The sequence below is a fragment of the Stegostoma tigrinum genome, chromosome 16 (assembly GCF_030684315.1).
Source record: "Stegostoma tigrinum isolate sSteTig4 chromosome 16, sSteTig4.hap1, whole genome shotgun sequence".
Lineage (NCBI taxonomy): Eukaryota > Metazoa > Chordata > Chondrichthyes > Orectolobiformes > Stegostomatidae > Stegostoma > Stegostoma tigrinum.
Window position 1 is genome coordinate 11,011,312 of NC_081369.1, and position 13,555 is coordinate 11,024,866.

The 13,555-nt window shown below is 39.4% G+C and overlaps 1 protein-coding gene across 2 annotated transcripts in view; it reads left to right on the forward strand.

Moving 5' to 3' along the window:
• Positions 1-13,555, forward strand: part of katnb1 (katanin p80 (WD repeat containing) subunit B 1) — a 61,659-nt gene that overhangs the window by 32,122 nt on the left and 15,982 nt on the right. For both annotated transcript variants that reach the window (XM_048546883.2, XM_048546882.2), the window contains exons 11-13: positions 544-677; positions 6,677-6,727; positions 8,002-8,078. In XM_048546883.2, coding sequence (XP_048402840.1) covers positions 544-677; positions 6,677-6,727; positions 8,002-8,078 — 262 coding nt within the window. The remainder of the gene's footprint in view (positions 1-543; positions 678-6,676; positions 6,728-8,001; positions 8,079-13,555) is intronic.

Sequence of the window (13,555 nt, forward strand, 5' to 3'; positions counted from 1 at the left end):
CAGACACCCCTGTCCAAAAATATCAGATTGTACTTTGTTATTTCTGTTTGCGCTGTCAGTTCATCAGTTTTGCTTTGAATGCTGTATACATTCAGATACTGATCATTTATTTTCTCCTTTCTGTTAATTTTTTAACCTTTTACCTTTTCTGTTGATTCACTCTTAGATTTGTACTCTGTCTTTTCCAGTCTCAGTCTGTTCATTAGTTCCCATATTAATACAGTTCTCTCACCTTGTCTCTACTCTTTGATTTATTCTTTGTCTGTGGTCTTATTGTATGAGAAAGGTAATATGCCAACATTGTGTACTGAACTGAAGTCCTACTTTAAACACTGGGAGATTTTGATAATTTTTAATCACAGGGGCAACAGACTCATTTGACTGAATAGACCATTTGGTGTCAAGCTCTCAAGGACAATGGACCAATACTTTGGGGTAAAATCCTATGTCATTATTCTAGGAGATTGCTTCAGCTGATCTAATTTTAGCTATTTTCCTTGCTCCGTCCTCCATAAACAAGTGGAAACTACTTTGTCTCTCTAGTAAAGTGAAGGAGGAGCCAGAAAGTGAAGGGCGCATTCCAAGTGGGGAAGAGGATAAGGATGACAAAGAATCTACAGCAGAAATTCGAAACCCAGAAGAATACAAGGAGATCTTCCAACCACAAAATGCCATTGGTCAGTATGGATCCATTTTATCTGTTTCTGAATGTGTTGATTAATACATAAAATATTTTATGCATTTATTTCAACCAGTCCAGTGAATAACTACATTGAGGACATGAATCTGCCTGTTTTTCTGAAAAGCTGATATATTTGGGTTACCACTGTTGCAGAAACATTTTCTCTCAAGGTCACCTGTCGATTTACTCGCTTTATCTGTTTTAAAAAATTACGATATTTTGGTAGAGATCAGGGAATGTCTGTGACAGAGAAGACCATTGGCACATTGTGTTTTTGCATGCATGTGTGCTCTTTGACAAAGAGTTACCCAGCCTAATGCTATTTCCCTGCTGTGTAGGTATATCGTTTTGTACGTCATTATTTTTCAGTTGGACATGAAATATTTTAAAATCGGATGAGAGTTTTTTCTTTAATCACCTCCTCAGGCAATCACATTGAGGTCCCTACCATTCTCTCGGTCAAAAAGGTTTCCTCATTTTCCCCCCCATAATTCTTTACCACTTAACGTTAAATCTGTGTCCCAAGGGAAGTAACCCTAGCTTATCTGATTTTTCTTCCATATGTAAAATTTTCCGGTCCTTGATTACATTCTTATATATTCTCTGTACTTTATGGAAAAGGTGATCTCATTATAGCGTGGTGATCAGAATGGAATTTAGTACATGCAAGATGAGGTCTAATTGGTGTTGTAAATAATGTTTGCTCAAGCTCCTCACTCACATTTACTGCCTTGGCTAATAACAAAAAAGGAAGACATACACTTGCTTAACACATCATCTGTTGTGCTACCTTTCAGAATCTTGGCGATACATTTCAAGGTCCTTTTTGTTTTGTTTTTTCATGTGTTTAGGATCTTTCCATTTATTGTGTGTTCCTCACCTAGTTGCACCTCCAAAGTGCTTACCTCTAACTTAACTGAATTGAATTCTGCACTCTGTCCAACTAATCAGAGCATGTCTAAAGTGTTCCTCCTCACTATCAACTGAGCAGTCAATTTTTGTATCATCTGTAAACTACTTAAGCTAGTCCGTAAAGCTGAATCTGAATCATGAACGTAAACTGCAAACCGCAAGGAACTGAGTAATGAACTCTGAGGAATCCCACTGGGTAACAGTTTCTTGTCTCAAAGCACCTTACAGCCAAATATTCTGTGCTTCTTGTTACTCAGCCAATTTTGGATCCAACTTAACACGCTTCCTTGGATTCCAAGGTCTTTAAACTTGTTTGGCCAGCCCATGTGAGACCTTGTCAAGATCCTTGTTAAAATCCATGTGGGCTATATCTACCACATTATCATTGTCAGCACCCCATGTCACTTCAAAAAAAAATGTAATCAGATTGGTCAGCCATGAGCTTACTTAGACTAATTCAGGCACTCAGGAATTGTCAATGCCTTTCTTTTAAATAGCTTATAATTGTCTATTAGAATTGTTTCCTCTAATTATAGTCATACAGCACAGAAATGGATGTTTTGGCCCAACTCATCCACACCAGAGTTAAACTAACTGACCTTGTACTGGAATTATCTCTTCTTTCCTTTTTAAACTACAGTACAACATCCAATTTATTGGCATCACACTGCTAATCAGGGGAATTGAAATATGAAGACTAGAGCCTCTACAATTTCTTTCTCTTTTTAAATACCTGGGATCTTTAACTTGGAACAAAAATAAGCTAGGGAAACTCAGCAGGTCTGGCAGCAGCTGAACAAGTTCTCAAGAAAGGTCTCTGGATCTGAAATGTTAATTCTGCTTTCTCTCCACAGATGCTGCCAGTTTTTTTTTAAGTGCCTAAATATATTGACGATGGTAATGCAGTTTGATATGATTTACATGGACGTAAGGCATTTGACGAGGTCCCACATGAAAAGCTAATCTAAAAAGTTAGAGCCCACGGGATCCAAGATGTATTAACAAACTGAATCCAAAATTGGCTTACCGATAGGAGGCAAAAGGTGGTGATGGAGGTAATTGGAAGCCTATGATCAACGGCGTATCTGAGATCAATGCTGGGACGCTTGCTGTCTGTAATGTACATTGACGACTTGGATGTGCAAATAGAAAGTATAATTAGTAAGCTTGCAGATGACATGAAAGTTGATGGTTTTGTTAATAAGGAGGATGGTCACAGGCGATAGTCTGATATTGATCAGCTGGTAAATGGGGCAGAGCAATGGTAGATGGTATTTAATTCTGTTAAATGCAAGATGATACTTTTTTGGGAGGTCTAATAAGGGAAGGATATACGCAATGAATGTTAGGTCCCAACGCAATACTGAGGATCAAAGGGATTTTGGTGTACAAGTGCATAGATTCCTGAAGTTGTCAGCACAGGTAGACAGGTTAGTGAAGAAGGCATATGGGATGCTTCCCTTCATTAGGTAATGGGATATAGGAGCAAGGAAGCCTGGTTACAAAATGTACAAAACATTGGTTAGGCACTGATGGAATACAGCGAGCGAGTCTGATTGCCATAGCAACCAGAAGCACATGATTGTACTGGAGAAGGTGCAGAGAAGATGCAGGATGTTGTCTGGGATGAAAGTCTGTTACGAGGAGAGTTTGGAAAGATTTGGTTTGTTTACCTTGGAGCGGAAGACTAGGGGCTGGTTTGGGGGTGGGAGGGGGCTGCGTGGGTCTGATTGGAGATGTACAAAATTGAGTGACATAGACAAAGTAGATTGTGAGAATCTCTTCCCCCATAGCAGACCTGTCTAAGACCAAAGGGCATGAGTTAAAGGTGAGGTACAAGAGGTTTAGGGGAGATCTGGGGAAATTTTTTTAGCTCAGAGGGCGATAGATAAATGGAACGTGCTGCTGAAGAGGATGGTGGAAGAAGATACTCACAGAACATGTTAAAAGCATTTGGATGAGTACTTAAAATGTCGGGGCATGGTAGCTGAAGAACTAAGTGCAGGTAAATGGGATTGGAATGGTTTGCTGTTTGTTGGTCTGCAGTGATGTGGTGAGCCAAAGGGTCTGTTTATCTTTTGTATACTCTCTTCCTCAATAACTCTGTGACATACTTGTTGACTTTCTTGAGCAATATCTATTTGTGTTTCATATTTCCAGCATCTGCAATGCTTTGTTAATTTAATCAACTTCATTTGGATACTGCAATTTATTTATTTTCAAGACATTAAATCCTTTTAATATTTTCTGTCTAACAATATTCATCCAATCGGTATTTTACACTCTTTCTCCATAAATGTGGCACTGTTGTCATGCATCTGTTTTGTCAGGACAGCAGCAAAGTATTCATGAGGTATTTTGTCTACATGTCCGTCTTCACTCACCAGTTATCTTTTTGCTTCGCAACAGGCCCCTCTCACTCTTTGTTGTCTTCTTGTTGTCTATGTTCTTCTAAAACACCCTTTTGGATTTTCCTTTATTGGCCTATATTTTTAATACCCTCTTTTTCTTAATTTCGCGTTCACTGTCACCCCTACATTTTGTGTATTCTTCTTAGCTATCCGGAGTATTAAGCTCTTTTTGATGTATGCTGCCCCTTTATGCCTTATCTAGCGATCAGTCTTGTTATCCAGCTCTAGATTTGGCTATTCCATGTTTTCTTTGTGAGAGCATGTTTACCCTGAAACTTTTTAAATCTTCCTCTCCAATGTCTCTCATTGATGTAATACAGATTTATCTTCAATAAGCTGTTTCCAGTCCACTTCTGCTAAATCAGTTCTTGGTCTATTTGAATTGGCCTTCGTCTAATTGAAAACCTTTACTCCAGTTTTACCTTTGTCTTTTTTCAGAAGTATGGTAAATTTAACTCTTCACGACCACAGTGTTTTCCCAATGATTTTTTTTTCATGTTCCTAGCTTTAGTCTTTAAAGCTAAATCCAGACTTTTTCCTCACCAAACCCACATTTTTGGGTTTGCTGAAAGTCCTTATGAATGCTTTGCAGGAATTCTGTATCTTTTTTTTTAAAGTGGCTGTCTCAGTTAACGTTAAAGCATTTGAAATCCCTTGCTGCTATTCCCTGTTTTGGCATTTGTCAAATGTGCCTTCAAATAGACTGTTCCATTTCCCTTGGACTGGTTAGAGACTCGCTTTGCACCTTTAGAAGTGTTGCATTTTTATTTATTTATTCAGCCAATATGGTGTAATTTGATGATCCTTCTCCATATCGTCCAGTTTCACAGTGTAACTTGTCACTTTAGTCAACATTATCGTCCTACTACTACTTCATTGCCCTACCTCATGTATAAGCCATATAACCAAATGCATTAAATGCTATTCCTGACACTCCAATCTGTGTTTGCAAAACAATAATGATCTGTGCCATCAGCTTATCACTACACTGATGCCTTTAGGTATTTATCATTAAAGTTGAGCAAGCTCTCTTAGTCTGTTTTCCAACCTTTGCTCTACTTTTCCAAATACTTTAGATGATATTCTGCCTTCCACTTCCAGTTTTGCCTTTCTCTCTCTGAATCACTGCTTCCTCGCCCAAGCCTAGTCATATTGTTTTAAAAAGTCCCTGACAGCATTAGCAAATGTGCCTGTTGAGACCTGTATCTGGCCAATACTTACCATGCCTTCCTTAGAAACTGTCGCAATGCCCCAGAAATCTAAAGCCCACAGTCTGCACTATCTCTTCAATCATTTTCATCTATCTATTCTGTCTTATTTATGTGTCGTAAGCATCGGGAAGTCCAATATCTCAATATTTTGTTAAAATCTGCTTGCAGTATCTTAATCTTATTTCCCACTAGTGTTGCTAGTACCAAGATGTATTACTTTGTAACTTCTGTTTGAATTTTAAAGGCCACTGATTTTTCTTTGATCCATGGGAGCATTTGCCAAACGCCATTATCAGCTGTTCTCACGGCTTAGCCTGACCATTTGCTGTCTTCTGGACTGAGATCTCTTGCCCTATTCTGAATAATTCTTTTCTTTGAGTCATAGGGGGCATTGAAATGGGGTTTACTGTTTAGTCCAACAAAATGTCATGAAGTCTTGTTTATGAAGTATCTCACAACCTGTATCTGGAGTGTAGGAGGTTGAGGGGTGAACTTCTAGAGGTTTCTAAAATCATGAGGGAACAGATAAGGTGAATATCAAATGACGTTTCCCTCGGTTAGGGGAATTCAAAACTAGGGGTCATATTTTTACCGTGAGAGGAGAAAGATGTAAGAGGGAGCCAAGGGGCACCTTTTTGACACAGCGGTGGTTAGTATAGGTGCAGTTACCACATTTAAAGGCATTTGGACAGGTATACGAATAGGAAAGATTTCGAGATATTTGGACCAAATGTAGGCAAGTTGGATGCGTTAGTTTTAGGGAACTTGGTTGATATGGATGAGTCGGACCGAAGGGTCTGTTTCCGAGCTGAATGACTGTGTAATAGTCTGTCTGTCCTTCTGACATGTTGTGTTTTGAAGAAAGGTCACTTGACCTGAAACATTAACTCTGATTTCTTGCCACAGATGCTTCCAGACCTGCTGAACTTTTCCAGCAATTTTTATTTTTGTCTCTGATTTACAGTTCTTTTTGTTTTTATTTGTAATATTGGACTGGTTGTGTATTCTAACTAATCACGTGCCAGCATACTGCTGTTTATCCAGAGTGATGGGCTACTCCGTGAACTAATGTTGTGTACGAATAAAAACAAAGTTGCTGGAAAAGCTCAACAGGTCTGGCAGCATCTGTGAAGCAGAAAGCAGAGTTAACATTTCGGGTTCGGTGACACTTCCTTAGGTTCTAAGGAAGGGTCACCAGACCCAAAACATTAACTCTGTTTTCTCCTTCACAGATACTGCCAGATCTGCTGAGCTTTTCCAGCAACTTTGTTTTTGTTCCTGATTTACAGCGTCTGCAGTTCTTTTGGGTGTTGGTTAGGAATAATCGTGTATTAAAATGTGGGTGGAAGATCAGCAATGTTAAGTTTAAAAGCAGGAAAACAAATTGTTCTTTAATATATGGATCAATTTGAAAACATAACCTGAAATTTTGTTGACTCATTAGTTTGGTTTTATGACAGCACGGACTCCACCTCGGAGGACTGATCCCTTTCCTGCTCCCCCAGAAGATGGTAAGCCTCTTTTGGAACACTTTTCCTATGTGTGCATATGTTGTTTATTCATTTATGGGATGTGGGCGTTGCTGGCTAGGCAGCATTTAGTGCCTATCCCTAATTGCCCAGAAGGCAGTTCAGAGTCAACCACGTTGCTGTGGGTCTGGAGTCACATGTAAACCGGACCAGGTAAGGATGGCAGTTTCCTTCCCTAAAGGACATTAGTGAACCAGATGGATTTTCCTGACAATCGACAATGGATTCATGCTCTTCATTTGATTCTTAATTCCAGAAATTTATTGAATTCAAATTCCACCACCTTCTGTGGCAGGATTCGAACCTGGATCCCCAGAACATTATCTGAGTCCCTGGATTAACAGTCCAGCGAGTAATGCCACTAGACCATTGCCTCCGTCTGTGTCTTTGTCCAACAGTCTCCTCATCAGGGCATGTGGCTTTTTCTGATTTATCTTGATCTAGACTTCAATTCCAAATTAGTAATAGATCACAAGGCGTTCACATAACTTTATTTTAGGTCAATTTATCAAGCCATTTTCATTCTGAATAGAGTTTACTCAGATAACAAGGTGTAGAGCTGGATGAACACAGTAGGCCAAGCAGCATCAGAGGAGCAGGAAGAAGGGTCTAGGCCTGAAACGTCAGCTTTGCTGCTCCTCTGATGCTGCTTGGCCTGCTGTGTTCATCCAGCTCTACACCTTGGTATGTCAGATTCTCCAGCATCTGCAGTCCCTACTATCTCTGAAGCAGTTTACTGTGCAAATATTCTTACTGAATTTGCTACTGATGTTCTGTTTCAGTTCAAAGATTCCTTTGTTTACAGTATGTTCTATTGTCATTCCATACCAACTTAATGGATTCAAAAATTCCACTATTCGAGGTGATCATGGCTGATCTTCGACCTCAATACTAAATTCCCACTTTCTCTCCATACCCCTTAAAATAACTACAATCAGGTCAATATCTGACATTATATCTGATACCTGACACACACAAAATCAAAAATCATATTTCTTCCTTATGTTTTACTTATTCTGGTGAAAACAATGATCTTCCTATTCATTTAAAGCTTATTGCGTTCTTTATTTAACTCGCTTTTTCATTTGGTACTTTGAACTCTATCTTTCCACTGGGCAAATAATGAACTGCAAATGTGAACCTGTTTTGGTGGAATTTCTGTATATTGGTGCGTGAAGTAGTTTTAGTAGCACCGACTGAATAGTGTATAATGCTCTTTATTTTAGTGCTGGACTTTATATTAATATTTTGTGTAGATACTGTTGCAGTGAAGGAAGCTGAGAAAGTGACTGCTCCAACAGAGATGCATTCTCCTGTTGTGAAAAGGATGCAGGTTAGTAACGCAATCTGCGGAAAATCTTAATCATAAGTCATACATTGAAAGCTAATTGTTTCTGTCTCCACAAGTGCCGCCAGACCTGTTGAGTATTTCCAGCAGGCTTTGTTTTTATTGTAGATTTCCTGCATTTGAGTTTTTTTTGTCTCAGTTATTTAATAGTTTAAAGCTGATACATGTGCGGAATATCTTATCAAGTTATCATCTTGCATTTTGCTTTTTGACTCTTTACTTGGTACATGTTCTTGAGTGCCGGCAGCTGCCAGTCTGTTTAATCTTATTCAATGCAGAAACTTGGAAACCAAGTGCATCTACAATAACAAGGTGTGGAGCTAACTGGATGAACACAGCAGGCCAAGCAGCATCTTAGGAGCAGGAATGCTGACGTTTCAGGTGTTCATTCAGCTCCAACCAAGTGGGTTTATCTTGTTTTACCATATGTAATTAGTCCACTGCACACAAAAATTTAGAACAGAAGTAATTGAGTAGCAGGAATTAAAGCAAAGCAAGATCTTTTATTTTCCCAATCTTCAAGCCCAGTAACATTGAAAAAACCTGTAATTTCCCTGAATGATATGGTTTAACTCAGTCCAGATCAAAAATCAAACCTGTGCTTTCTGGTCTATTTGTGTTAGTATCACACCACATGATAAATTTATTTGTTGAACTAGTGGGAGAAGTGGCATTCCTATTTTCTGCTGAAAGTATCAGCTGTGCACGCAATGGCAGATATTGACCTGATTGTGGTTATTTTAGGGGGGTACGAAGAGAAAGTGGAAATATGGCACCGGGTTAGAGGATCAGCCTTGATCGCCTTGAATAGCACAGCAGGATTGAAGGACTGGATGCCCTAGCCTTGCTCCTCGTTTTTATGTTATGATGCACCCCTAGGCAGACGGGACTTGAACAAAAAACCTTCTGAGTCAAAGATAGGAATACTACTTTACTGTATAACAAGCCCCTTTTGACCAAATTGTGTGCTTTTTAAAAAAATTTGAAGTAATCCAACAATTGTCTTGCAATCTGGATACACTGTGGCTGCTTTAGAAGACTTTGGAACACCAGCATGCTAAACTGCTTCATTCCTTTGTGAAGTTGGACCAAAGCAATTAATGTAACAATGAAAACAAAGTACTGGAAATACTCACCAGGTTTGGCTATGTCTGCGGAGAGAGAAACAGTTAATATTTTGAGTTGAGTACAGCTCCTTTTCAGTTTAGGGACTTGCAGAAACAGGTTTAGAATTGGTCACATCACTTAACCCAGGCCTGAGGATTTCCTTAAGTGCTGGCAACTTGCTTTTTGCAGAGTGTTGACAGCCATGTCTTTATCTTGTCTAGTAAAGGTTTAGAGCATCTGTGCCAAAACCTAACAAGAAAGGATATGTTCCCCATTTTGCCAAAGTGAGGTACGCCATTTTGTTTTGCTGCAGACCAATAGCCTTGGTACAGCACTAAAGAAAGCAGTATTAATTGAAACTGAACTTTCTTGAATTTCATCATACCCAAGTGTAATTTTGTATCTAAGTAGTGAGATTGAATTGCATCCCAGTTGTCTGGAGTGTTTGATTTTTATATTGGATGAATTTTGTAATGTTTATACAGCTTTTGTGAGCAGTGTTTATTCATACTATATATAACTGTAATGGTGATGGGGCTTTCAAGAGGTTATTTTGTCCTTTGTTTTTGAAGAATTTGTAAGGCAGAAGTATCGAGCTGTCTCTGAGAAAGTAAACAGCTGAAGAGACCTTGGGTTTTTAAGGTGGAAACAATAGGAGCAGCCTGAGTGTAACCAGCTGTCTCAGACCAAGCTTTCTAGTCTTTTTTTCATTTTTAGTTTTAGCTTTAAGCAGAAGCTGCCGAGGTCTTAATAGAGTTGGAAGCTTCGAATGTTTCTTAGCTGCTGCTGTCTGTGACTTTTCTCTTGATGTTTTTTCCTCCGATTGGAGAACTGCATGTGAGAATCTGAATCTGAATTCCCATTTTGGCCAAGGGGTGTGGGATATTACTATATTGGAACAGTTAATTGGTAATAGTTACTGTATCTATTATTCTTTTAAGTTTTCCAGCATCTCTGTTATGTTGATTTTAAGTTTCGCTTTCTTTGGTTGTAATTGAACTACAGTGTTTAAATTTGTGTTTTGCTTGATGTCAGGTAGTTTAACCCCCTCACCCCCCACCCCTGTCGCCTTTCCATCTGGGACACTTTACATTTGCCTTTAAAATAAGAAAAAGTTAGGGTCTAGACTACCTTCAAATATTTTGAGGGGTCTGGTCTGGTCCATAACAGTAACTTTTGTGAAGTTAGAACTGCTGGGCATTGTTACATAGGTTATGGTCAACAAATAATTTTTGATGCCGACTATTTGAAAAGCTGAAATACTGTCACAGAAACTAACAACCATTGCTATGGATAAAGTGTCAGCAATGTTAGGATCAGATAGTAGGTTTGTTTGTTTTTGTAAAACAAATTCTGGGCATTTCACTGCATTATTCATCGGGAGCAGTACCTCTATTTGAAACTGGTTATGAAGATTGTTTTGATAACTGAATTAACACTGAAGTTTATGGAGCTAGCGATGATACAAATATCTCGGCCAAGGGTCCAGCAATTTCTTCTCTTGCTTCCCATAAAGTTCTGGGAAGCACCAAACCAGGTCCCAATTATTTATCTACCTTTTAAGCGTTTTAAGACCTCCAACACCACCTCTTCTGGAAAATGAATTCTTGTTAAGACGTCACTATTTATTTCCGCAAGTTTCCTATCTTCCACACCACCTTCATGGTGAACGCAAGCAAAATACTTGTTTAGTATCTCCCTCATCTCCTACAGTTCCACACACATGTGGCCTTGCTGATCTTTGAGGGGCCCTAATCTCTCCCTAGTTACCCTTTTTTGTCGTTGATGTATTTGTAGAATTCCTTTGGATTCTCCTTAACCCTATTTGCCAAAGTGATCTCAGGTCCCCTTTTAGTCCTCCTGATTTCCCTCTTGAGCATGCTCCTACTGCCTTTATACTCTTATAGGGATTCACTTGATCCCAGCGGTCTTTACCAGATATGCCTCTTTTCTTGACCAGAATCTCAATTTCTGTCATCATCCAACACTGCCTCCACCTACCAGCCTTGCTCTTCACCCTAGTAGGAACATGGTAATTCTGAACTCTTGTCTAATTCTTCAAGGCCTCCCACTTCCCAACTGTCCCTTTTACCTGCGAATAGCCTCCCCAAAAAACTTTAGAAAATTCCTGCCTAATACTGTCAAAATTGGCCTTACTCCAATTTAAAATGTTGACTTTTTGATCAGTTCTATCCTTTTCCATAATTATTTTAATACCGATAGAATTATGATCACTTGCCCCAGAGTGCTCCCCCATGGACTATTCCATCACTTGCTCTGCCTTATTTCCCAGCAGAAGGTCAAATATTACTCCTTCTCTCGTAGCTACCTCCACATATTGAATAAGGAAGTTTTCTTGTGCACACTTATCCTCCCCATCCAAGCCCTTAACACTATGATAGTCCCAGTCTGTTGGAAAGTTTAAAATCCCCTACCTCTATTTTTCTTAAAAATGCCCAAGATCTCCTTAGACATCTGCTTCTCAATTTCTCACTGACCACAATTCTAACACAGTGATCTTCCCTTTCTTACTTTTAAGCTTACTTTTAAGCTTTTAAACTTAACTGGATAACCTCCCAGGAATATCCTCCCTCACTACAGCCGTAATGTTATCCCGAGCAAAAAACACCATTCCCCTCCCCCTCCTGCCTCCCTTTCTATCCTTCCTATTGCATCTGTATTGTGGAGCATTCAGCTACTACTCCTGTCCATCCCTGAGTCATATCTCTGTGAGAGCAAAGATATCCAAGTCCCGTGTTCCCAACGGTGTCCTAAGTTCATCTGCCTTACCTGTTAGCTCTTTATCATTGAAATGATTGCAGTTTTTGTCGGTCTTGCTTTGTTCTCTGTCAAGCTCTTATCTGCCTTTTTGGTCACCCTTCAGTAAGAATGATGTTGTTATACTTGAGAGGGTGCAGAAAAGATTTACAAAGTTTTGCTGGGACTGGGTGGGGTTTGAGCTATAAGGAGAGACTGAATAGGCTGGGGCTTTGTCGAAGACTGAGGGGTGACATTATAGAGACTTATATAATCGTGAGGGCACGGACAGGGTGAATAGCCAAGATCTTTTTCCCAGGGTAGGGGAGTACAAAGCTAGAAGACATAGGTTTAAGGTGAGAGGCGAAGGATTTTAAATAGGACAAGAGGGATAATTTTTTCATCAAAGGGTGTTATATGCATAGAGCAAGCTGCCAGAAGAAATGGTGGAGATGAGTATAATTATAACGTTTGAAAGGCATCTGGTTGATTATATGAATAGGAGAGGTTTAGAGACATAGGGGCCAAATGCAGGCAAATGGAACTTGGTCAGAAGTGTCTGGTTGACATGGATGAGTAGAACTAAAGGGTCTTTTTCTGTGCTGTATAATTTGATCTAATCAATCCTCCAAAATGATAAATTGCTCGAGACCTGGTCCTTCTCTAGCTTCTGAATGAAATGTGATTAGAATCATAGAGATGTATAGCATAGAAACTGACACTTTAGTCCACTCGTCCATGCTGACCAGATATCCTAGATAAATCTAGTCCTATTTGCCAGCATTTAGCCCATATCCCTCTAAACCATTCCTATTCATATACCCATCCGGATGCCTTTTAAATGTTGTAATTGTACCAGCCTTCACCACTTCCTCTGGCAACTGATTCCATACATGCACCACCCTCTGCGTGAAAAGTTGTCCCTTAGGTCACTTTTAAATCTTAACACCCCCTCACTATAAAACTATGCCCTCCAGTTTCTGACTCGCCCAACCCAGGGTAAAGACCTTGTCTATTTATGCTATCCATCCCCCTCATGGTTCTATAAACCCGTATAAAGGTCAGCCCTCAGCCTTTAATGCTCGAGGGAAAATAACCCCAAACTGCTGAACTTTTGTGAAGAGGGAATGCTACTGCCTGAATTGACCGATCTCCACTGGATTTTAAATCTGTTCTCTTTAGTGGAAGTATTGTTATATCAGGAAAAAAATAAGTCAAGGAAAGATAAAGAAGGTGTGTGAACTTGACCGCGTTAGTTTGCTATTAAGAAAATTAAGCTATTTAAGCTCCCTGCTGGAGAGGTGAACTGATAAGCTTCCTGTTTATTATTGGGGGCTGTGGAAATAGTGATACAGCAAATGACACTCGGAGCTACAAACATTGCACAAACCTTTTTATCTGCATTTTCAAGTTGAGTAGTTTGAAGGTTTGGAGCCAAAGATGTCCTTGCATTAGATTTCTGGTCGCCCCTTTTTTTTTTATATTGTTCAATACAGCACCAAAACAGACTGCTGGAGACTTTTTCCAAGGGTGGAGGTAGCTTTTACGAGGAGACATAGTTTTTAAAATGAAAGGAGATAGATATCAGGTAGATGTTA